Here is a 26,512-nt window from a genome sequence, read left to right as displayed (position 1 = left end):
TAGACGTGCAAATCCAAACCAAATTCTGATTTCTTCCTTTTCCAATTATGGGTAACAAGAGCAGAAGCAAAAGCTTAAAGCTCAGTGTTACTGGGCTGGGGTTGTCAGGATGATGCGTAAGTACCAATTACTAATGACTGTTGCAGAAAATTTTAAGTTAAACCCATGAATTTTCTACAGCTCAGTTCTCTGTAGATAAGGCCAGACTTGACAGTAGCAACATAAAAATTCTACTAATGAAAACAGAGGAAGAAATTATTAAATAAGGTTTTGCCTGCATGCAATCACTTAAAGGTAACACCAGAAGTTGCTGGAAGTTTGTGTTGAATAGTTTCCAGAACTGATTCTCCCTGTTGCAAAGGTCCCTCAGGTCCAGTGCATGCGATCATCACAGAGCTGTGGCTCATCCCCTGACCTAGCAGAGCTTGTATGTGCAAACACTCTCCTTTGTCCTGCTTTTTTGCCTTCAGACATCAGAAATAAATGCCAGGATCTCTCCATACCCAGAACCATCCCTGAGATGGGACCACTCCAGCTTGAAATAGCACAAAGTCTTTTGAATCCTGAGCTGAGAGCATCTGCTCTCATGTTTTACTCACTCGGGACAAACCGAGAGCATATCTCATGCAGGCCAGTCTCTGCAAAGGTATTTAAGAATGAAATTCTTCTCCATTCTCTCTCATTTTAGCACAGTTTTCCTCTCCCAAATCTGTTTCTTCTACAGCTGAGTCAAGCTGTGTCTACTAATCAGACTTGGCCAGGAGTCCCTGAATAATCCTTGCATTTTTCCCCACTAAAAATTTCTCAAAACAATGAACATGGCTAAGAACTTGCTGTATATATAGAAATCATGTTCACAACCGAAGTTTAAAATACATGGCATTGTTCACCACACCCGTGCACTAGACTAAAAATAATGAACAGGTGCCATCCTTCTCAAAGAATTCTTCATAAGTGGAAGTAAGGGAAGATTTATGGAGGAACTGAAGAAAGGTTTGCCGAATGGTGGATAAATTGTGGCTTCTATCTGGGATGTGTATGAAATTTTAAGTATTGTGATTGCATCATGGTGACAAAAATACAGGACCAGACTCCACACCAAAATGCATCGCTTTTTTCACACTCAGTCTCACGAAGGGAACTTGTTTTCCCACCAAACAATCATTCCTTTGCTGTATTCTTATAATTTTTTTTTCTTTGCTTTCTTCAAAATTCTTTCCCTATTTAACCCATGTTTACCTTCTTCAGAATAATTTTAAGTCCTCTTTATAAAGCTTTCCCTCTTCTTTGAGTCTACATCTTCCTTTCCACTGAAAACCCCGCCTTTTGGACATCACTTTACTAGCGAGAGGAAGAGTTGCTTTCAGCAAATCTCTCATGCTTCACTTTTAGGAAGTGAGAGAGATGCCTTACAAGCTATTTGTAAAAGTACCCAAGACAACATAAGAGAAAGAAATGGGAGAGTTGAGCAAAAAACACACACTGCACTCTGTAATATTCAAGTTCTATTATAAGAACTACACAGGAGTGTACAATAAAGGTAATGGTGATTTACACCTTCACTAAAATAAAATTTGTTTGATAGCAATCAGTACTCATGGAGCCTCATCTGGAAGATGGGGAGTAATTCTTACAGGTGTACAAATACCTGATTAAGACATATGCAGTTCACTCTTGCAGTGTAATTTTATACATGCAGCTTGAGCTAAATCTGAACCTGAAAATTAATTCAGATTTTTCTATCAAAAACACCAGGGTAGACTACTCTGCCTATTTAGGAGCTGATGCTGAACTTTCCAATGTAACATTTTTCAGGAAAAACCTTAGATTCCTCAAGCCCTTACCAAGCTTTGAAATTTTAAAGACTCACTGTCACTAAGCAGTTCCTGCTTAGCATTTTCTGAATTATGCCTTTATGTTCTCTAAACTTCGACTTAATGAGAATCTTTCTCCTTTCTACTTGCAAAATTGTGTCCCTGACGCTCTTCTCACCTTGTAAAACACAAAGATTTCTCTTTTAAAAATACCCTAAACCACCTTGTAATATCTGCACTGTCACACTGATTTCCTGGGCAACGATCAGATTCTTGTGGTTGAGTTAAACACTTGGCATTTAGCCTTTTTCTTCTTCCCTCTGAGAAACTAAGTTATTATTGCTTCATAAAGAAATGCCTGGATGGTATTACTAGCTAAATAATGTCTATTTAGTGGAAAGGGCTGCAGCCATCTTCCAGCACCTACAGGCATTTTTTCTTCCTCTCCCTGATAAGACCAGATGGCATCCTGGCCAACCTTCACCCACCCTTCACAAGCCATGCACTTTGTTCAGAAAATGCAGCCAGTAGATTGGGAAACCCATTACCATCACAGCTGGACAGATGCTAGAAAAGTGCTGGTTACTGCCCCAAATAGTGGGAAAATCTATGACTTAAATTAAAAGATGTAGATGAAACCTTTAGCAAAGGCATAGTCACCTTTTCCTCTTTGTATGCTGTTGGGGTTTTTATTTTATTGAGTTTTCCAGCTTTCATCATATAACAAGATGACAAACAACTAAGAAGAGAAATATATGGCCAACAACTAACACACAGCAGGCTGTGAGGTCTTCTGCATCTCACTGCACCATTTAATCATAGGATGAACTCATGTACAAAGAAAGGGTCCAATTACCTGTATCAGTGCAGTCAGACCAGAATATTTATCTTTTTACAACATCAAGCACCTCTAGTCCTGGTAAACTGTCTTCCTTACGTGGGTTTTTTAGTGCAGTGTTCACATTAATGATGTTCCTAATAAACTACAATCTGCCCCAGCTCTTGGTTACTGCATCAAGACACTGTTTCATGCCCTGTCCAATCCATCACAGATCAAAAAGTCATCAAATAAGGAACAAAACATGAAATGCTATTAATCAACAGCTACCTGAAAATAACATGGAGTTCAGTTAATTGAAAACAAAAGCTTAATTTTTCTCTCAGAAAGACCCCTGCCTCAAAATCATTATGTTCACACTATGCTTTAACCAAACAAGCTAGTGATCAAAAGGAACACCTAACATTATAATTATTTTTAGATCACGTATTCTGTTCTCTGCTTTTATTTATTGAAATAATATAAGGGATCATTCAACTTTGAATTTTTAGCTACATTCCTCACTTGTCAGAAATAATTACTTCACCTTAAAGAAGTTTTAATGCTTATGTATTAAATAGTTAATACAATAAAAAATTAATACTTTACATATGTGTGTATATATGCATATACACATCTATATGTGTGTATATAGTGATAATGGATGCACCCTAAGCATCCTGAAGTTATATTATGACCAGCTGTGGTCATACCCTATTTAGCAGAAAAATGGCCACTGAGAAAGCACTTCCAGTGAGTCAGGTATGACACTTTCTCTTATACCAAGTCCCCTGATTTTTGCCCTAGGCTATAGGATAATGTATTTTGAGCTGTACAATGTTTCTGACTAGCTAAAAAACACTGGATGCTGATGACTCTTAGAAGACCCATGATAGTTCTGTGTACAGAAGAAATCGACTCCTCTGTTCTCTGTCATATTCCTGTTTGGGAATTTTGCTGGAATCCTTTTCTCAAGTTTTATTCGAAAAATAATTTCTGAAGGGACAAATCTCTGCAAAGAACCTGTGAGCAGCTTTAGCTGCCAAAATATGATAGTGCTTTCTAAAGTACTTATTTTTTTCTTTAAAATGCCATGCTAGAGAGATTTTTTATTAGATTGCTAAGTCAAACATCCAGAAGCTTGGAAATTTGTGATCTCAGATCATACTGCAACCCCGTTGCACTCAAACATTATGACAACTTTTAGTCACATTGCCACTTTCTATTTTCTTCTACTGGACTCTTGGCTCAGTGTTTAAATAGAAAGCTGCTTGATATCCTCCCATATATGCACTGCACAACCTCAAGATTTATTTCTTCCACAGTGCCAAAACTATGCACAGAATGCAAAATGATTAATGTCCTGCTAAGGATCTCTGGCAGTCTCCCCATAGTATCCAGGTTTCTCATGACCATGAAATTTACCCTCACTGTGCTCCTTTAAGGTGAGGTTGCAATATTATCAGTATTCCACAGCTGGGAAAGCAAGCATAAGCTTTCCATTCATTTAGTAATGCAACCTGAGGCAACAGAAATCATATTTCTCAGTTTTCATGCCTCCACACTCTTTCTAAATCTCCTTGTAGTGGCCTCCCAGTAACCAAACCTACTTCACAGTGGACATGCACAGAATGAGGAGCCCAGAGTTAACCGGCCACTTACAAAAAGTTTGTTGTAAATCTTCACCATTCAGAAATTCCATCACAGATGCTGAAAAGAGAATCCAGTCCTACAGAGCATCATTCAGCTGTCTTAAATTTAATAATACTTTGCTGCCTCCACTGTGGTCCCCTGATTCATTTACCATACACCTTCCACCTTGGTACCAAGTGAGGCAGTGTCTAAACATATTTCAGAGCTTGCCCACCTGTGTAACAACCCACATAAAGCCAGAATTCTGTATGCTGAGAGAAAGGGTCACAGACCCTTCCCCCATGCCCCTAGCCTGTCTCACTCATCTCTTGCCTATGACCACGCCCTCTTCCTTTTCATTATTCCCATGCTGACTCCCCAGACACCTTGTTATCCTCTGTGCCCTGAACAGCTCCCATCCTTTAACCCTGTTCCCCAAGTTCTTGCACATTCTCCCTTTTTCCTTCTACTCCTTTGGCTCTTGCAACTTCTTTTCCTTGTTCCTTCATACACCTTCTCCTGCCCGTCTCCATGTGACCATGACTATTGCATCCCTTTTCTCCTTTCTGCTGGAGATTAGCTAATGAGCAGCACAGTCCCACTTCCCTCAGACCTGGGGGCAGGTCAGCAATCTGAATTTAGCACAGAGGAGCATAACTCCTCTGTGAGCATGTACAGACAGAAACTTTTGAAAGCAAAGCTCTTGAATCTAAGGTGTCTCCAAAGTACATGAACAACCTCATCAGCAGGGCAAATTCAGGGGTAATTTTCAAGACAGTAAAAGATATCTCCCTGGTATTATGATGACATTTTACTAAATGTCAAGCTTCCCAAATTCCATTCCAATGAGGCTCATTCCACTACCAGCACTAACACATCTCAGGAAACAAACACTGTATTTATTTATTTCAAAGAAATTCATTTAAAGGAACACATTTCCCACAAATCTTGTCTTCAGAAAGAACTGGCTTTCTTGTTAAAGTTTTTACTAAAAGAAAAATAATCAGTCATAGACTGAGTCGTGGCATGAAAAATTTAGCCAAAACAATTAAAGTTTAGAGAAAGGGAGAAGAAAACAATTCCTCATAGTAGGCAGTGACAGGGACACTTTACTCTGAGCGATGCTGTTAGCTTACTTTGTACTTAATAAATCTACCAAATGTAATTGTTACAGCTAAGCAAACATTTCCAGTCATGCTGATGTAAACAAAATCATTCTTCTTATCAATAAGAAATTAGTCCACATGTTCTCACCATCTCTCCACACTGCCTAAAACTGTTCAAGTATTTTTCTCACAGCTTTGCCAGCTTCAAATTTTGGGCCCTGCCATTCCAGTCTATGGAAAAATGAACCTGAATTCACCATTCTTCACTTAGCAAAGAATATCAAGAACTGGTCCAGAATCCCTCAGGGAGAAAACCAGGTGATTTTCTCCTGGCAGTGCTACCTTGATCACTCTTTCTTCCCATGACATCGCCTCCTGACAGTAGTTTCCAGCTGGCTGGAAAGTTTCCAGTTGGTAGCCTCATGGCTAGACAACCTGCCATGCACATTGCACCTGTCCTGGAGCTGTAGGCTCTGCCTGCCCTGTACCTTGCAGCCCCCTCCCACACACAGCCTGACAAAAAATAAAATTTGAAAAAAGGACCAAATTGTCACTATTCCTAATTTTTCTATACTAAGTTTTAAAACCTGCCCATTGTGTTGCTGATAGAGTAGAACCAGAAATACATCATATAATTGACAGGTGGGGGGAATATGACCCCAAAACACAAATAAACTTTCAAAGCCAGCAATAGATTTTTGACAGACATTTCCCACTAATCTTTGGTAGCGATTCACTGATGGTTTTGAAAAACTAAAGTGAAATAGTCAAAAAGTTGAGAACAATTTCTAACATAGGTAAGCAGAATAAGAGATATTTTAAAATCAATCTGAACACAGTAGATAGCAGTAAGGTGGTAAAAATTTATTTTATGGGGAAAATATCAAAACCACTGTACAGCCATCTTACATGGTTCAAGATTATATGAAAACCATTGCCTACATCTTTGACAACAAGCAGCAGTTCTAGAAGTTTCTGTTTTATCACATTGCACCAGAACTGCCTTAAAGGTTAATGCTTTGAGCTTTCACCAAACCAGTTGCCAAGAAGATTTTCTTAGCTAGAACTTCAGACATCCAAAATAAAGTATTTTCTTTCAAAATCTTGGATTTCGGTTTATTAAGAGAGGAGGGTGCCACAGAGAATGAAACAAAGGTAAGAACATAAAACAGCAGACAAAGAGGAAGAACAGAATGGAGAAACAAAAGAGAAGTAGCAATAAGTATTCGTAATTTCAGCATTGTCGGCACAATTCATTACGCTTAAAGGAGACATTAGGAGTTGTCTGTGGTGACAGGGACAGTGCATCATCAAGCAGAGAAAAGCAGAGGGCTCTTACTGCAGCATATGTGTCTGGCTGGCGTCCTTTTGTTTGTCAGGTACCTCGTAGTGGGGAGAAATCTTTCCAAGGCCGCTATCGCTCAGCATTCTTTTCCGAGCTGCGGGGTTCCACCGATCCGATATTCTAGGGAGAGAAGGAGGAGGAGAAAGACATTCACACCCCTTGTGTCCTCCACTTCAAAGCTGTCTTATGCTCATTGGTTCCCAGCATTTTTCAGACCATAGCCAGTTAAAATAGATTAATTCACTATGAGTACAATGCTGTTCCTAAAGATGAATAGAAGCATTTCTGGTCTGTCAAGAGAGTGATAAGAAACAGAGACACTTCATGATCATTTTTAGACACAAAGGGTTTCAGGGCCTTACACAGTGGAATCAGAGCTCTGACCACACAGTGAAATTTGTAACTCAAGCATTAGAGATTTATGGCACAATCTAGGGTCAGGTGATGTGAGATGGTTAAAAAGTGCTTAAGTCCACTAGTCCTGTTGTGTGTTCCTGATGGAAACCTAATGGAGTAGATGTTACACTACTGTCCTCCTATCATTACCACAGCTGGATTTGTTTCTACGTAATATCCACCCTCCCACATCTCCCAATCCTTAAGAAAAGGGGACCAGAAAGAGATAACCACTAATAGAACTGCTGAAAACCAGATCCCAGCAGCACTCACCCAGTTGCCTGCTCCACTACCAGATCAGGCATTCCTGGTGGCGTCCCCACCTGCTGAGACATTACCATCTCTGGGTCCAGAATAAAAATCTCGTCCTGCGAAATTTCCGTCACAAAGTGCAAATGTTCCTGTTGGAGCAACACAAGCAACAGATAATGAACCTGCAGCGTCACTGGTCTCTCAGAGTACCCAGCTGCCCTGGAGTTGGCTGCATGTCAGGGTCTCTGAAGAATATTCAAGGAACTCTGTGTATTTAAGTGTGTACTCATACACACACACACACACACACACACTAAAATCAGTGCCACAGAAGTCACCAATTAATATGTCATCGATTTCTAGTCAAACAAGATCCCCCATGAGCAAGCTGCACACTCACAGCTACACTTTAAAGGCTGTTACTTGATGACTATGCCACGTTGATGAAACCTGGAGGTCTACCCATAAAGCTGAGGTTTGCATTTTGAAATGACAACCAACACCTCGGGTCTCTTCTTTGATGATGGTTGACAGAACTTTTCATTGTTTGGGGGTACTTTTCCAGATCTCCACCACTTGTACATGTTTTCACATCTCCATTACCAAAGTTCTCTTTCTCAATCCTTTATTTTTGTTATTGACACTGAAGGCTTATTGTCTTTTAAAAAAACAATACTGAGTGTGAGTATGCCTGTCTGTGTAGGCAAATGGGCAGGAAATTTGCCGTTGTTTGTGTTCTGGGACCTACACACAGTATTAATTTTCTCCCCACAGAATCACAGGATGAAGGAGTAGGCGTGAAAAATGACCACTTGACCAGTGTAAAGTACCAGAGAGATGCAGAATAAGCCAAAAGGAGTCAAATTGCCCTGTTTAATCTGTAGCAGCGTCTTCTTCACCCCTGCCTTCCCAATGTCAGATTACAACATCCAACCATTTATTTGACTGTGTGCAAGGAAGTCTCACAGTGTCTACATGCAGACACTGAACATGGGAACTCTGAACTAAAGTCACAACTCCTTCTGCTTGAGATAAAGCACCAGCTGCTTTTGCTATAAAACAGTAACATGTTCATGTGATTCAGAAACAGTTTACATATTTCTCAGGGGGACCAGATACAAATAAGCACAGCGTGAAATCAACAATTTGCACTTAATACTAGACACTAATTGGCCTGTTCTGGCTACAAATCAGAAACACCAAAAGCCCTGTAAAATTTTCAGTGTCTTTTAGAAACTATATTCAGATTATCAGATCTATGCCACAGGTTTGAATCCAGCAGAGATACTCAGTTTTTTGGGGTTCCTTGTGAATATTTTATGCATCTCTGTTCATAATTCTCAAATTGTAACAACAACTTAACTTCCATAGTTATTTCATGGCACATGCACATACACACAGAGGATCAAGAATTCTGGTGCCTAAAACCACCAGTGAAAAGATAAATACAAATAAATTGGTGCCACATAGATGCCCCTAACAACACTTGATAAGGAAAATTGCAGAAAATTCTGATCTACATCAGATTGGTAGTAAACAGAATGGCAGATGGTCAGCAGACACAGGACTTCAGTGAAATAATGTGAATTAGATCAACTAAAAAACAGCCCAAATTTTTTTTTCTGCTTCTCATCAGACATCATGAGTAACATTTTTCAATGCACAGGAAGAATGGCAGATAATTCATTTTAAGCTGCATTTGACATAGCTTTAAAACAAGAAATCTGTAGAAACAAAAAACAAATAATGATTTACCTGAGATCTGTCAATGCGGTAAAAACGATCAGCAGAAGTTGCTGCAAGACAGAGAAACAACAGCAGAAAATAGTCTGAGCAGGACTGACTGGACACATGATCTGCATAACATCACTGGCTCATAAAACAACCCCTCAGTCAAGGAAGTCACAGTGGTTCTACAAGAACATAAGTTAATTCCTTATGTCCATATAAGCGGTGTGTCTCGGATCAGTACTGTGACCAATATCTTTGTTAGTGGCAGGGACAGTGAGATCAAGTGTGCCCTCGGCGAGTTCCCCACTCACACCAGCCTTGGTGGAGCAGTGAACACTCTGGAGGAAAGGAATACCAGCCAGGGGGACCTTGACAGGCTTGAGAGGTGGGCGAGTGCCAACCTCATGGAGTTCAACAAAGTGCAAGGTCCTACACCAGAGCCATGGCAACCCCACACCTACAAGATGGGTGGAGGAGTGATTGAGAGCAGCCCTACAGAGAAGGACTTGACGGTGATGGCTGGTGAAAAACTCAGCATGAGTGCACTTTTAGCCCAGAAAGCCAGCCATATCCTGGGGTCAGTAAAAAGGAAAGTGGCCAGCAGGTCAAGGGAAGGGATTCTCTGCCTCTGCTCTTGTGAGACCCTGCCTGGAGTGCTGTGTACAGCTCTGCTGACCCCAACGCAAGAAGGATCTGGAACTGCAGAGCAAGTCCAGAGCAGGGCCGTGAAGTTGATAAGGGGACCTCCCTTACCAAGATAGACTGAAAAAGTTGGGGCTGTTCAGCCTGGAGAACAGGAGGTTGCATGGAGACCTCAAAGCACCCTTGCAGCATCTGAAGAGGCCTACAGGGAGGCTGAAGATGGACTGTTCATCATGAACTGTGGTGACAGGACAAGGGGAAAGGGGTACAAATGGGAAAAAGGGAAAATTTAGGGTGGATATTAGGAAGAAATTACTGTGAGAGTGGTGAGCTGGTTGAACAGGTTGCCCAGGGAACTTGTGAATGTGAATGTCCAAGGTCAGGCAGGGTAAGCCCTTGAGCAGCCTGGTGTAGTGAGAAGTTTCCTTGCCCATGGCAGGGGGTGGGTGAGGCCTAGATGATCCTTAAGGACCCTTCCAACCCTTAACCTTCTCTGATTCTGTAATATTTCTATCCCATTAAAGGCTGAATTTAAAGATAAGGCTTAATGAAACAGTAGTCATTGAAAATATTAACTTGAAATGAATATTTTAAAAATGTATAAAATGGATTTCAGTCTTATAAGAAGAATTGATTACATTAAAATATGTGACAGAAAAAGCTGCTTTGTTCTAATGAGAGCATAGCAAGCATATACTGAATTTGATTGGTCTAATGGAATTAATTCAAATTCTGAATCTAAAGAAAAATAATATGGTTGGGAGCTCTTTATAAATCAAATGCATGGCCACAGATATTGACTCTGAATTAGCAATATGTTCAAGGAAAATGTATGCTACTCATGAAAAACACATGAAAATAGGGGAATTCACTAAATAAAGCATGTATTATGAATCTTGTCATTGCCAAATAATTTATATTACTAACCCCAAAAGTATTTATCATATACAATGTGCTTCATCAGATGTGATTGTTTTTTGTATCTGCTTTGCATTTATTTGGGTGAGTGAAATCAGGTTCATTCACTCTGCAGTTTTGACACAAGGGCACAGTGATGTAGCATTGTAGGTTTTGGCACTTCACAGGAATATCAAGTACTGAAGACAAAAACTGAACACATTTTATCCATCCAGCTTTCTCCAAATACCAAACAGATTCTCACTATGGCTTTTATCAATGTCCCTCATGAGAGATAAGGAGGGGTGATTAGAAATTGCCAAGGAGAATTTGTTTTTGCTTTGAGCATTAAAAATTTAAGTCTCCCCATGCTGAAGCTTTTGTAAAAGCAGATGCCGTCCATTTCAGCTGCTAATTCCTGTGCTCTGGAGCCTGATGTAAAGCCCAGATAAGTCATCTGCTTTGACAGGGTTTGGGTCAAATTCAAGTGCAGCTCTCCAGTGCAGAGTTACAAGGAAAGGGAGGCACCTTCCTGTCACACAAACACTGCAGTGCCTAAAGACTACAGCACCTGCGGAGAAGCCAGGGTGAAGAACTCAGCATTACCAGCAGCAGTGAATTGCCACAACTGGCTGCACTCTGAGCTTGGGCAGTGCATGCAATGAAGTGTGATCATCACAACAGAGACACTGATAAACCAAGCTTCTAACCTGCCTCAGAGGAACACCCCTCTGTGGGATGAAAAAGCTACAGCAGATATTTTGTTTGCTGGAAGGCTGTTTCATTTTTTAGAGGGGAAAGGGAGGCACTTAGCTCCTTTTTTATCTCCTCAGTGTAACAAGAAGGAACAGTTACCCCTCTCTAGTAATACTCTCGGAACTATCCTCCATAAACACACCAGAAGCAGGCAGCATGCTTGGCACAGGGAAGGGAGATGCACTTACCATCTAGGAAGCACCATCTAGGAGAGAGCCTCTGAACAGAAAGTACTCTGGGGAAAGAGCTTTCCTGGTCCTGGATAGGGCATGAAAATTACATTATTAAAAAGCCAAACAAATTCTTTCTTCTCGAAAAAGGACTATTTTCTAGACTTTGACTTTTTCATTTTGCTTTACTGACATTGCACAATGTGCAAAATCTATATAACCCTGGAACCAAATTAAATTACTGGAGTGGAATTAAGGTCTTCTTCCTGACCTGTATTTATGAAACACTCAAACAGGCTACGCCATGTGTTTTTAGCTCTTACTGGAGAGGCAAAAGGGATCAAAAGGGATCTAAGAGAGCAGAGGGTGATCATGCTCTGCTCCATGCTGCTAGTGAATGGTCAGCCAACTTCCTAAATCTGCTGTATGTAACATTTACACACAAATATATTTGCACAGGGCAAAACAGAGTAACATGGATCTTTGGCCCACAAAATTTGTATAGACACAGATTCTATCCTTATTCACATCTTAAGCAGTACAATCAGCACATCTATAAATGTAAAATCAGCTGCATGTTGGCTCAAGAATAACCTTTACTCCTCTTTCAGAAAACAGACCACAGAGTGTTATACCAAGTCATGTGGCAGGAAAAAAAAAGTAAAAGCAACAGGGAGGATTTGACTTGATCCCATTAACATTATTCTCATACACAGCTGATGGTGTCTAGCCTCTGTGCATCACAGAGATGGAGACAATGGCACCATAACATTCCATAAAGTGAATTATATGTGGGGAACAAATAACACATCTCAGGGATTTCATAGAATCAGATTTAAAATACAACTTTGCTAATACGGATGAACAGACTTGTGGGATTTTTAGGTTTGATTGCATTGCCACTGGAGTGATTGTCGGAAAATCAAGGATCTCTGAAATCCACTAGTCTTGCTGACGCTGTATCTACATGCACAAAGCTTTATGTATCTTAATATTTAGTCCACTCTGTGTCAAATGGAGGGGACTGCAACACAAAGGACAAAAGGAAGAAAACATCCAATGATGTGTATTAAAATGCAGTTTATAAAAAGAGGATAAATCAGTAAAATTCAAAGAGTACAAAATGCTGAGAAGATGAAGCTAGGAATACTGCTGGTAAATGTCAACTCAAGTCACAAACTGCACATTGTGACATAGTCCCTCCAAGACTTCATTACAGTTCTACTACAGAACTAGCTTGCAAAGTCTCAGACCCATGAGAATGATATTTTGTGAGCATTAAATTCATTAAAGAAACAAAACAGAATGAGAAAACACTCCAGTATATTTTTTCTCTTTTGCACCTGGGTTTGCTAGTATTTCTGCTGACTGCCTGTGTTTCAAACTGCAGAGGAATCACACAAGAGAACTGCATTCATCAGACTTAAAATACCCATGACACCTTATTATTGAGGTATGCAGACAGCTCCATTAGCTCAAGCACCCTATTCATGCCCTTTATCCCCTTCTTTTTCCCATTTCTGTAATATGTAAAGGAATACCAACAAATACAGAACAAACCTCAAATTAACCTAGCGAGACAATTTGCAGAAATGACCCACTGGGGGGGCGGGGAGGGGAGAATCCTAGACAAACAAGTACTGAAGACAAAACACAGGGAGGGCTGCATTTAAAATGTAGCATCATAAAAAATGAATGGTATGTTAGGGATTTCACACTGCTGTGCACTAGAGAAGATGGGTAGGGCAACTAATTTATAAACTGCTGTAACTGCAGAGATTAGAGCCAAGTATGGAGCTGATTTCTGACATTTCATACACTCTTGGACATCTCCCCATATACACAGATTTAGTTCTTCATTTTACCTCAGGCAGTTTCCTACACATGGAGCAGTCAGCAGCCACTTAGGTTAAATTATAATGAGTGAAACAGAATCATACATGCTGGTTTATTAGTCAATTTGCTAGACATTAACACTGTTCTAAAACTCAGTTCCAGGGCAATGATTGATGGAAATGTCAAGAATATGAAGTTAGCATTGGATAGGGAAACAAAGAAACAAACCATGGACTGATATAAAGAAGGCAATTCCAGGAAAACATGCCAAATTGCATTTTCTTATAGCATCTGCAGTCAGTGCATCTACAGGCATTCTCATGAAACTAGAATTCTGTATAACCCGAGTAATCATTAGCCCCAAAGAAATTATCTGCAATTTCTGCACATTTGGCTCCTGTAGGTTGGGTCTCTGTATGCTTTCTCAGTGAACTCATCCCTGCTGATCCAACAAGACTTGCATTGTCATTTCTAGGAAAATGCTATCAACACCATGCAAACTTGTCCTGTCATCCTAAGCACTATGTCAAATGAGCATGGTTTGTGCCAAGTCTCAAGGCTAATATCAGATCATTTGAGGAGTCAGTAGTTAGTCTCACTTAGTTTACTTCCAATTTAAGCACTCTACAATGAATTATTTTACTGAGAGAAATACACATTCCTGAATGATACTTCCAACTGAAAAGACAAGTTCTGTATTGCATAAATTGTAGAATAAAGTTGTAAAACGAAAAGAGATCAATTTTAAGAACTATCCACCTAAACTAAAACCTATTTATCTCACGCAGAAAACACGCATGTGCTTAGGATGGACTAAAAAATTACCCGGAAGACTATGTAAACTAAAGGTAGATGACTGTCCTGTTCAGAATTATTGAGAGTTTGGGCCTGCTAAAACACCATTTCTTTCCTCAGTGATAGACTTAATTACAACAGCTGTGCAATACAACATGCCGTTGTTCAGTTTCTCTGACAGGGAAACAATTTTACTCCTGTCATTTATCCCACAGGACATGTTTTCTCATTCACTTCAAATAGAAAATACTGCTATTGCAATATCACTTGCATCATCAAGCTCTGCTAATTTTAAAGATGATTCCGTAAAACTTGTCCAAGAGAAAGCAGAACTAGCTTCCAATATTTAAGGGTAAATAAGATAATCAGATAATTAGAAATTCATCTAACTATGGGTCTTTCACCCAAGAACATACGGGTTAAAATGCAAAGTGTCATTCCCATTTTAAGCCTCTTTCTGTTCTGATACTAAAAGGAAAGCTTGTCTTACCTGGTAATGAACTCTCTGTGTAGTAGATGTTACTGACTGTAGGTCCTAGCAGGACAATGAAAGACATGGCAGTGAGGAAAAAGATTAAAGCAACAACAAGAGCGGTTTGTAGTTCTACCATCTTAACTGGTTAGGCAAACACAAATCATACTGCAAATATTTTTCAACAAACTCCACAGAAAAGTCAAGGAAAGCTCACACAAAGTTTAGATTTGTAGGCATTTGGTCCAAAAAAAGTTTTTTTAAAAAAGAGATTATACTAATGGATCTTTATCATGTTACAAAAATCTACTTGTTCCAAGAGAACTACCTAAATTTACAATATCAGCAACAAAATTAATGAAAATATGTCAAAAATTTTAAGATGCATTTGCAAATATATCTGAGTGATTAATGCACTAAAGAAAACCACTGACACTTCTCTCTATTTTAGGATGACCTCACTCCAAGAAGGTCATATCAGAATGATCCTGACATTTAACTGGGTTCAAGCATCTAATTTATTTTAATAGAGATTTTGTCAAATAGTTATAGCACATGACATAGTCTACTGAAGAGCCTGGCCTGCAGCCCACTGCCCTCCAGCAGCATGCAAGTTGGCAGACCCCAGTAAATTTTGGCATCTCTATTTCCAGCAAACGGGACTGAGTCAAGTCAAGCGCACACACACACAAAACTAGTACAAACTCCGCAAAAGGTTCGAGAAACACAGCTCCTCCCCAACCACTATGGGTAACTCAAGTAAAATATCCAGCTCTTCTTCCTTCAGTGTTGTACCTAAAACTGTCTGAATCCAGTGTGACATCACATTTCTAATCAGATGAGATTATCATCATCATCATCATCGTCATCATTATTTCACTGTAATTTTCTGTACTGGATACTTCAAATATGCACCACCTTACAATATGATTTTATGGCTGATAATAATAGTCACACCCCAGGTCTGAATGTCCAGAAACGCATTTGATGAAGGGAATCCTGGCTGAAATGAAAAGAAGTGAAAGCCTGAAGTAAGATACTAAATTTCATATTCAAACTGCAAGTGTGGAGCTCCAGAATCTATGGGAAGTCAACAGCTCCCAAAGAGTTCAATGGAAGGGATGTGGTTCATAGTTCCTAAGTAAACTAGACCAACAATTCATAAATTTTTATAAATGTTAATATATAAATTGCTTATAAATGTAATGTCCTCAGGCTTGTAAATGTTATTAAAAGTTGTCACTAAGAGATTGAAAAAAATCAGAGATAATACATTAATGAAAATCCATTAATCACTAAATGGGTTCATCCTTAAAATGATTCAGGTAATGAGGCATTTGGAGTCTGCATTTTCCAGGGGGTGTTGTAGAATGAACTCTCCTGAGGCAAGGTGTTTGAGAATAAAAGCAAAACTATTGTTAGCTGCATGAACACCCATTTCTGTGTCTTTGAAAATATCCAGATGATATTTGCTGTGTTTAGTGGTGTCTCAGATTACTCCATGACAGTATTAGAGAATGACATTTGCACAATTACATCCACTCAAATACCACCGTGTTTATCCTTGCATAACAGACTTTTTATAATCCATAATTTATGTAATTTCAACAAGGTACATGGAAAGTCCTAATATTCCATTAAAAATCAAGGACAAGTTAATACACCCATCCACTTCAATTTTCTTATCATTTGAAAGGAATCAGTATGATTTTTAATTTCCTGTTTAGGGAATGTTTTTCAGTACTTTTCTTATCATATCTTAATTCTAGAATTTTGGCTTCAATGGTAGGCAAATTGAAATACTCTTGATACATTGCTGTTGCAATTATTAGACCCCTGCACTCAGAACTGAAAGAAGCATAAAATAGGTTTGTAAATGACACCTGAATTCACAAAAGCCTCACCTCTTGTAGACGGTCGATGTACATACGACAAGTCTCCAAGTCACAATCTCCTCGTACAACTATGATTCCTAGAGGAATGGCTGAAAAAAACAAAAACAAAGAAAAACCTCTTTAACTGAAATCTCTTGAACTGTAACAGACTTTCAATGGTTTCCAACTTTGTTTATTTTAATATACTCATGAAGGTTTCTACCATCTAAACCTTAACAGTTGTGTAAAAAGCAAGAGCACATTATTCATCATTAGTTTCACCCATTTATAATTATCAAATATTTCATTTTCAACCACCTTTCATGGTTTCATGAAAGAAGCTAAAACATATTCAGTTAAACTGTGTACTTCATTTTCAGATCTGAACATCAAATATTATCTGTAAATCAAAGGAACAAACCCCATAACAAGAGTAATGGGGGGCACCTTATACCTTGAAATAGAGTGATATTTCATTCTCAGAACTCAAAGTCTACAGATTTAAAGCAATGGAAGTCACAGCCCGATTTCAGGGAAAACTATTTAGAGTCTGGTTATTTTGATGTAAGGCTGCTTTCAAATCAGAACAGACATTATTCCATCTACACACAGAATCAATGTATCTCCATATTTCATCAGAGAGGAAAAAAAAAGGTACCTTGTGAAAATACAGAAAAACCTTTCAAGGTAGGGCAAAATTTTTAATAACAGGAGATTTAAGTTTCCACATTAATTCTGTTCTTGCCACCAAAAAGGATCCAAAACAAATTCACAAAAAGAAAAATAAATAATAAAGAATATAATAAAAAAGAAAAAAGTGAGTCCACAAGAAAGGTACCAAGAGAGCTACCTACTGAAATCTCATTAAATAGAAAGAAAACAAGTGAAAATTATTGAGTACCTGATTTTGTTAAAGTGAATCACTGAATAAAGTTCTTTTTTTCTCCCTGAAGGGTCTTCAATCAAATAATGGCCAAAAAATTTATGGGAACAGTGGGAAAGATATTTAAATCTTCACATAAAATATTCCAGAAGCAAAACAGAATATCAGCTCATAAACAATTTTGATAACTGGATAACGAGTAGCAACATTAAATCACCGAGGTTTCTGAGATAAACAGAAAACACAACTGTGCTGCAACCCTTCCTGCTGTTGAAAAGAATTTGATTAAGAGGGAGAGATATTTAAATACTGATAAGTTCTTCATTCAGATAAGAGAACAAGACAGGGCTAAAAGATAGTGGGGAAGAGAGCTCCTATTTTTGTGGTCCACTAAGGCTTGAAGCACAAAAAGAAGTTCAGCGGTTTCCTGGGGGAAGAGCTGGGGAGCACCGCGGCAGTCAAGGTCACTGTGGACCTCAGAGGCCAGCACAAAGCTCAACAATTCTTCTAGAATAGTGTTTGGGAAGCAAACTGAACAGCAGAAGAGCTGTGGACCCAGGAAAATGGGAGGCAGGGAAAAAAATGCTAGAGTGAGAACATAGAGAAGGAATAGGCAGGAAAAAAGAGGTCACACATCTCCTGAAACAACACTGACATCCAATAGTGATGACAATCCCTCTGCTCATTTTCAGAAGGGCCAGTGCTCATGGATACAGTGCTCGTGGAGACCTGCCAGACTCTTTCATTACAGAACAGCGACTGAGAGAAGTGCGGAAGGAGGCTCAGAAACAGGGCTTGCTTCACACACTCCAGAGCTCTGGGTTACAGACTGATTCTCTTTGCTTAGTGTTTATTATTGCTTAACCTGCTTTGGCAGGAGCCCCTTAAGCTCTTTGGAGAGAGTTCTCAATGGCTATCTAGTTTCAATTGAGCAGATCCCTTTGCAGCCCCCACTGAAAGAAGTGTTTGTTAAATTCATTTATAGCACTAAAAACTGAATTGCAGCAGACACAGCTACACCTGAAAGAGCTAGAGCACTAAGGAGTTACAGCACTGGCATGACAGATTTTGTCTGTCTTCTATGCACTTAATGAGGACTAAAGTTTTGGCCTGACAAAGCAGCACAGATAACAGAATTGGAATCCTTAACTATCACCATTCCTGAGAGACCAAAATAGAAGGACCTTAAAATATTTATAAGTAAAGAAATCCACCAAAATGTCTAAAAAGAAAAAACTAGCATTCAATAGATATCTTAGTGGTGATATCTTACTTTGCGAGTCTCATCTAATGATTGAATAATTAGCGATTCACAGCTTTAATTAAATTATGTCATACTGGTACTTCACGGTCAAAGAACAGTTCTGAAACTCTGGGCTGTGTGACTTTGTCCTTGAAAAGAAAAGTGCTGCCTTAACTGTTTGGAAATAGTGAATTAGCATGATCCTATGGCTTTTGGGGTCAATGTGTAATGTATGAGGTGGGCTTCAAGTGATTCCATTCCATACGGTTCACGGCCTTTGAAAAACCCTTAAAGTCATTACTAGATAACACTAACGTATATGCTGAAATGCTGCTTTCCAACTGTTGTTGTTGTTTGTTTGTTGCTTGTTGGTTCCTTTTGCAAGACCCATTTGGCTTTCAGCAAGGAAAATGTTCACAGCCCTCATTTTTATCATAAACCACAATAAGCAATCAAAATGCACCACACAGTCAAGACTTGCAAAGTGTTTTACTTTGCAAGTAGTTGCTATTCTAAAACAAAAGCAAATGCTTAGTGATTGATAATGGGATAGAAACTCTGGGGTTGCTGCTCATTCCACAAATAGTGCAATACCATGCAATAGAGGCAAAATGAGTTAATTTATGATAAATCAATTAAAGGCCAAGTCAACATCCATAGCAGGCAGTAACATTGTGGGCACTTTCATCCAGGACTTAAGGAGCTCTGCATTTGCTGTGTGGATGAGGATGTGGACAGTACAGAACTGTGCTGACACAGGGGTTACTCGATATGCCAGGAGAGAGGTGGGACTGAAAACACATTATGAGCATGGGCATCACAAGACAACTGTCCATGTAGCCACACACTGTCCACTTCTGTGAATATATGGATAACCCCACACGTGAATATGCCAAAAATAAGGGATAGTCTTGGATCGTGAGCCAAGCCACAGCACTCAAATGCCAAATATTTTTCTCCTGAGGCGCCTGCTCTTCTGGCCACTTGTATCCATCTCCTAGTTCCTTTGTGCTCCCTGGATGATGAAAAAGTATTTTTTTCCAGGCAGCTGTGATGAGCAGCAGTGCAAGAACCCCAGGAAATGAGACAGGCAGACAGTTGCTTCATAATCTGAACCAGTACTGCAGAAGTGTTTTTGTTCCTAACAACACTAACCAAAACCAAGGATCAGCAGGAGGAAGGTTGGGCAGATGCAGCAGTATGGCCAGCCTGGTGTTCTAATTAACTGCAAGATTAGGAGTCCTCATGAAATGAGCTATGGAATTCATAAACAACAAACAAATCCTCCACCTATTAAGTGCCCATTATGCTGAAAACGTAGAGCTAGTGAACTCTTAAATGGTATTGAGGACACAAATGAAGGAAGCCTAAATGTACTTATATATATTATAAAATTCAATCAACTTCCCTCTTTATTGTTATGAAAGGATTCAATTTGTGATCTTAATACCATGATTAATCCATTCAAATCCCAAACAAAACAGCCTTGAGACAGAACATCACAGTAGATGTGAATGCCAGGAAAGCTCGTTCTGATTCTGACATACCTCAAGGGACTGGGGAGATTAGACAATGGACTGTAAATGTTTAATGTAACAAATAAAGGATCCTCATTACTGAAGATGTCATAAGAATGCCATTTTTCCTGAAGGGCTTCCACTGATATCAAGAATATGAAGGATCAAGTAAATTCATGCTAGAGAATTATAAAATATTCAGGCATTTATATTAAGAGGTTTGGCTTTTGCTAGTATGGTTTTAATAAGACTGCATTTGTACAAAAATATTTTCTTACCACACAAATCTAAGCCATGTGTCTCTTCAGATCTCTTCTACTTATTAAACTGAGAAAACCTAATTCCCCCTAGCTTCATTGGTTAACAGTTTTTTTACCTCACTTTCAAAATCCTCACATATAAGATTGTAAAACACAGTTGAGGTTATCAGATTAAACCAGACCACGTTTGAAAAGGCAGACATCCCCTCCAGTCTCTCAGTAATTTCTCCAATACTCTCCCAAAAGGGAAGAAGCTGCCCAAGTCAAAGGAAGAGGGAACCTGTGCCAAACAAGGAACAGATTACAGAAAAAAATTTGAAGAACTGGGAATTAAAACTGGCTGGGAATGGATATTGGGACTAAGAGCTGACAGCAGAGATCTGGATAAACAACGAATAAGTATTTAGGGTAAAGAAAAAGAACAGGAACCTGAGCTATGAGGTCTGCAGAGGCAGACTAAGACAGGCAGGAAGGATGTGTGTGGGATGAGTTGTTCAAAGGGGACAACCAGGACTGAAAAACCAAGAAGAAATCAAATCAGAAAAGTGCTAAGGAAACACACAAGTAGAATATGGACAGAAGAACCTCACAGAAAAGCCTACACGAGAAAGACAAATTACAGTGTGATTTCCTGGAAAGTTTGAAAAGGAACCTAATATTCTTGCTTCTCCCCACTTCTCCAGGGTAAATATAAATGTGTACCTATTTGAAATACTGCCCATCTCTTCTAGTTTAAAGAAGATGACAAACTTAATGCATGACAATTACCCAGTCACTCAAAAAGCAGAGGAACTGAACTGAATATACCTTATGAAGTGCCAAGACAAGGTAGATTTAGATTAGATAAAAGGAAGAAATTCTCTACAATGAATGGCAAGACACTGGAATGGGTAGCGCAGAAAAGTGGTAGATATCCCATCCCTGGGAGAGTTAAGGTCAGGACTTTGATCAGCCTGCTCTAGTGAAAGAGGACCCTGTACATGACAGTGGGTAGGGACTAGAAGACTTTTAAAGATCCCTTCCCACTCAAATCATTCTATAACTCCATGATAAGAAATTTCAATGCCTTGGGTTTACTCCTTTCCCCAACCTCAGGCAGTAACAATTTCCAATATCTAACTCACTACTGACTTCTAATCCTCTTGCTTTCACTTTTCTGGGAGGCTTTAAGCAATCCATCCAACCCCTTTCAGTTTCAGGTCTTATGAAACCACTGTGATTAAGAAATGACTAAATTAACTAATGTGTACACAACACATATTGACAAAAAAAAAAAGTTCTTAGAGCAAGGTACTGACTTCTAAGAGGAGTAAAGGTACTGTTGTCTTTTATGACATTTCTACCAATGTGCCCAAAGATATCTCCTGATAAATAAATGCCTACTGGTGCATTCTTTTACGGGATGAAAGAAAAGGTTTGTAGATGCACAACCAGCCTCATCTAAATCCATCCAACTCAAAGTTGCTTCCCAATATAAGCACATTTCCTCTGTGGCTCATCAGGAAGTCTTCTGCTCCCTGCTGACCTTTATATTACATAGTCAGGATATAAATATCAAGTCCTAAGTGTTGTTGTCCCTTTCTTACTTAGCTAGCTATCCAAAATCACATGAACTAGTCTCCAAATTAGCTTCACCTGTGATATCCCTAACTTTTAAAGAGTCAGAACGTCTTTGACAGATCAAGAATTCTAAGTGCATTTCTATTATGAGGAAGCTACAGTATCACTGTACATGTACACATCACAGTCATTCACAAGCTTGTCACTCTGTACCCCAATTATCTGATAAGAACTCCCAGGATGACCCCAAAACCCTCAGGTAACCCACAGATATTAGAGGCACACACATTATAGACATTTAGTTACAGATAATGAAAGAGACAAGAATTCAAGGTTAAGATTCCATGGTGTTACAGCATCATGCACACACACAGAGCAAGGAGGCTGTACAGAAAAGGATTGTCAGGTTACAGACAGTACATGTGTTACACACATGGAACTAAATTTTATCTTAAAATTTCTGTGGAGTCTAATGTGCTATGTCATTCTACAGGACATAAGGAGCAGCTGCCTCTGTGTAAAAGAAAGTGTGGGAAACCCAGAGCTGATACAGGGCTGAGAGCTATTTCTGATGCTGTCATCACTGCAATCGGGTATGATTTCTCCTTAATCATTAGTGGTACTGAGGAAGTTAAGATTATTCTCCATGGCTAGGGCACACACAACAAGTTAAGGGCAGTAAGGGTTGACATACCCTATCAAAAAATCCCACAGTTGTTCAGTTACTGCATATGGTGAGTAATTTCACTGATGTATTTTTATGGTGCAAATCTGAAAGGGTGTTGCTAGGAAGAACTAAGAAGCACTGAAGATCACTAGGCCACTAGCTAGCTTAAGGTTGGTTTGTTTGTGGCTTTTTTTACTTTTTAACACAATTAGTTTCTTCATATGTCTCCATTGTCAGGAAATTCTTAGTTATATTGGAAAAGAGAAAAAAGGGTGTCACACAGAAAGATTTTGCTGTCTTAAAAATAACTCAATTGTTAACCCACAGTGCTGCTTCGGATCACACTTTCCTGCTATAACAGGAAGCAGAGAAAATACACAAAAGATAAGCAGGCAAGAGAGGCAGAACTAAATTCTGTCCATCCTCATATTAGCCAGAGATGGTGCAGGTTGTGACTAAGGTGACCAGTGCTTAGGACATGAATAAGGAGGTGTTAGAAAAGACAACTACATTTGCAGTGGAGAAGATTACAACATAACTAAAATGCCAACATGTATCCCTTTCTTAAAATGCTGCATGGAAGCATTCATCCCTCCTCACTGAAGGATCAATAAGCACCCTCTGTACCATCATTAATCATCCCCCACACAATACTGAGATGCTGACAGGAGAAAAGGAGCAAGGGGAGGGAAGAAAGGGACAATTCAGAAACAGCATCTTGGTTAAATGCCAGCTGCATTGACAAGAAAAGTAGAAAACAACAGAAGGAGAATGAACTAAGGACAGTCATGCCCTTCAAAGGACAAAATGACATTCTTTAATTGTTCTGGAGGCTTTCAAAATGAGGTGTCTACCTCCAGCAGAGTGAAGATTAATCTTCATTGAACCCTTTGTGTCATGAGCTCCTCTATGTCAAGAAGCGCAATCTTAGGTGAAATAGTTGATAGATTCAAATCAGTATTTCAAGCAAACAAACAGGATTAATGTATTTACTGTGAGTTAAAATGATCCAGATTATTACACTGAGGTCAGAGATTTCAAAACTCTATTATGGAGACACGTAACAGGCAAAAACCATAATCGGTGCTTTGCTATTTTTCCTTCAGAGCTAACTCCTTTTTAACTGACTTCTTTTTCCTATTCAGATTGCTTAGAGATTCTGCTTTGTTCTCGAGTTATTTAGGCAGGTCAAAGTGGTTTCAGTCCTTGTGGATGGAGAATGGTTATTAAATATAGCATTCTGGACTCAGTTGTAGGTATTCTGCTGAAGCCTGAACAAGTATATGAACTTGGTCTCCTGCAAGCATCTAGTGAGACATCCGTACACACAAGAGCTACAGTCCTGCTGAAGCCAGGTCCTCTTCAGTAACAACTCTCCAGCAAAAGAGGCATTTAGTGTTATAGAACCGAGAAGTAGGCTTATGACCACCAGTGTATAGTGTAAGTTACATGCCCTCTCACAGGACATTCCTACTGCAAAGGCTGAGGTGAAATACCTTTTCTGGTTTCCTTTAGGATAATGGGGACATTTGCTATCTCATATTCTTACAGTAAGTAACAAGAGTAGTGCACAGGCATTACTGGGACAGTCAAAAGAGGACTGGTAGGAAAAACAACTCCATGAAAAATATCTGGGAGAATAGTCCAGTCCAACTATGTTATATTATCAAGGTGGACATGCATTAACATCAAAGAAACAAAAGGGTTTTATTACAAATGACCCACCAATATCCAAAAGCAATCATTTTAACTTTTGATTAACAAACATCCGTTTTTTGAATGACAACCTCTTAAGCACACTCTTAGTAAGTGACCAAATCCGTATGAAATCTAAAACCAAGATGTTAGATCAGTTGCTGGCGTTTTCTTATAATGTTGTCATTATGAATTTTGACAGGTGACAAATAACATAAATACACAATTACCACTGCAGTGACAATAGTGTAAGAAGTTGTATATTTTGTGTCAGAACATATAATGGCTCCTAAGGACAAAATACATGCTAACTACAGGCACAAAAAATTTACATCCATAATAAGGAAGGTTTAGGATAGTTCTCCTCAGATGGGAAACCTTCAGACGAACCAAGTTCTTTCTGACAGTGCTGGGGAGCTGTGTGTTCAATGTGGCCTGAAACCTACTCAACGTCAAACTCTCAATTCAAACATGAAGCAAGTTCTTCTCCAGTGAGGAATAATCCTGATCCTGTTAAAATTCTTCTCAGTCCAGTGAGGAAAGCTTTGCTTTCTTTAAATATGACCAAAGTCCACTACCTTCAGTTAAGGCCGTCAAGACCTATATTAAAATTTAAGCCGTTTCAATTGTTTTGTTGTATGGAGAGATGGTAGATTGAGGAGGGGTGGGACTAGAAGAGTGCAATGGAAACAGTTTAACTATCTTCCAACAATAAGATAAGCAAACCAATTAAAAGGCTTGTCATCCTGTAATTACCAGAGCACTCTGTATTGCAGAGGGAACTGAAGCTCTGTTGCACAACAAACAGCCATGCTTGTAATTTAATATGAATAATGAGCCAGACGCATAACAAGACTATTAAATTGTTATCACCAGCAGCCCTGTCCCTCATTGATTAATGACTCTGTGTGTCACCAAGGAAAGGAATTCCATTTTTAAGTGCAGATTGTAATCATCAGTGTTGCCAAAGCAACCACTGTCTGCTTTTGACTTACCCCTTAACACAGCAATTAAACCATTACATGAGGAAACAAAACAGCGATTATTCTTTGAAATGGAAAACTGAAGACTGGTAAAGAATAAGGGTGTGGGGAACCCAGATTTGTTCCCCAAGATAAATGTACCTGTGCAAGAACCATGTTCCAGGTCAGTGCACATTCTTAATATCAAATATATCATTGTCTCCCACTCAGTTTGAAATCTGATGCTAATCATAAAACCTGGTAGTTTCATACACTAGAAACGCAGCAGAACCAAGAGAAAGACATGAATAAGAAATAACTTGTGTGAAAAACACTTATTTTGCAGTAAATATAATCAGAGAGAAGAAACATAGTTAAATAAGAAAGCAAGTGGAATTTCTATACACAATCTTTATAGAGGTTATTTATATAGAGAGAGCACATTTGTACATATGCACATATAGATGAGCATACTCTACATTACTCATCAAAAAAAAAAGTATGCTTGACTCCGTGTTTGTGGGGTTTTTGTTGTTATTTTTGGGGTAGGGGTTGTTTTGGTCAATGTAAGATTTGTATAGAATGTTTTACCAAAGCAGCTACAGTCTGGCTTCTTCCAACTTACAAGCTTCCCGGAGTTTTTCCTTGTCGTAGTGTAGCCCCTCGTATTCTTGTAAATTAATCCTGTTCACTCTGATCCGCAGGCGATCTGGGATGGAATGAGGACTGCAAGAAAAGAAGAAAGCTTCTTAGACAAAGTGTTCCCTTGAAGAGCAGAGGAAAACAGGATATGAAGGGATTTCAGTCTTCTCTGAAAGAAGGAAATGAATAAGCCTCTTCAAAAGTGGGCCAAGTCCTCACAGGCCTATTCCTGCATTTAAAATTATGACTTTCTACTGCACAACAGCTTAGACATTATACCTTAAATAATAAGAAAGATCAAGAATCCCATTTCCTGTTTGTGTGACCTGATACTGTAAAGGTTTTTTCTGAGTTCTTACAACCCTATGTAGTTACTCCGCCCTTCTCCAACTCGACATTGTGTACCTTCTGAGAGCCCTACCACGGCCAGTAGACAGATCTGCCAGCTTGAATTTCAAGACATGGAAAGATGTTTCTTGGGAAGTATATCAAGACAGCCTCTGCCCACGAGAGCATCGACACCACTTTACTGAAGGATCCTGATCCAG

At 39.1% G+C, this 26,512-nt stretch overlaps 1 protein-coding gene across 7 annotated transcripts in view; it reads right to left on the bottom strand.

Moving 5' to 3' along the window:
• DGKI (diacylglycerol kinase iota) overlaps positions 1-26,512 on the bottom strand; it is a 199,741-nt gene that overhangs the window by 40,566 nt on the left and 132,663 nt on the right. For all 7 annotated transcript variants that reach the window (XM_066183827.1, XM_066183828.1, XM_066183829.1 and 4 more), the window contains 7 exons: positions 25,948-26,048; positions 16,566-16,645; positions 14,680-14,724; positions 11,577-11,646; positions 9,118-9,158; positions 7,384-7,511; positions 6,709-6,834 (listed from right to left, as the gene is read on the bottom strand). In XM_066183827.1, the coding sequence (XP_066039924.1) occupies positions 6,709-6,834; positions 7,384-7,511; positions 9,118-9,158; positions 11,577-11,646; positions 14,680-14,724; positions 16,566-16,645; positions 25,948-26,048 (591 nt within the window). The remainder of the gene's footprint in view (positions 1-6,708; positions 6,835-7,383; positions 7,512-9,117; positions 9,159-11,576; positions 11,647-14,679; positions 14,725-16,565; positions 16,646-25,947; positions 26,049-26,512) is intronic.

This window comes from Chamaea fasciata, unplaced genomic scaffold (genome assembly GCF_029207755.1).
Source record: "Chamaea fasciata isolate MVZ Bird 193981 ecotype frontalis unplaced genomic scaffold, bChaFas1.0.hap1 SCAF_5, whole genome shotgun sequence".
In the NCBI taxonomy this organism is placed as follows: Eukaryota; Metazoa; Chordata; class Aves; order Passeriformes; family Sylviidae; genus Chamaea; species Chamaea fasciata.
Note: the sequence above shows the minus strand (reverse complement) of the source record. Positions and strands in the feature narration are given on the sequence as shown.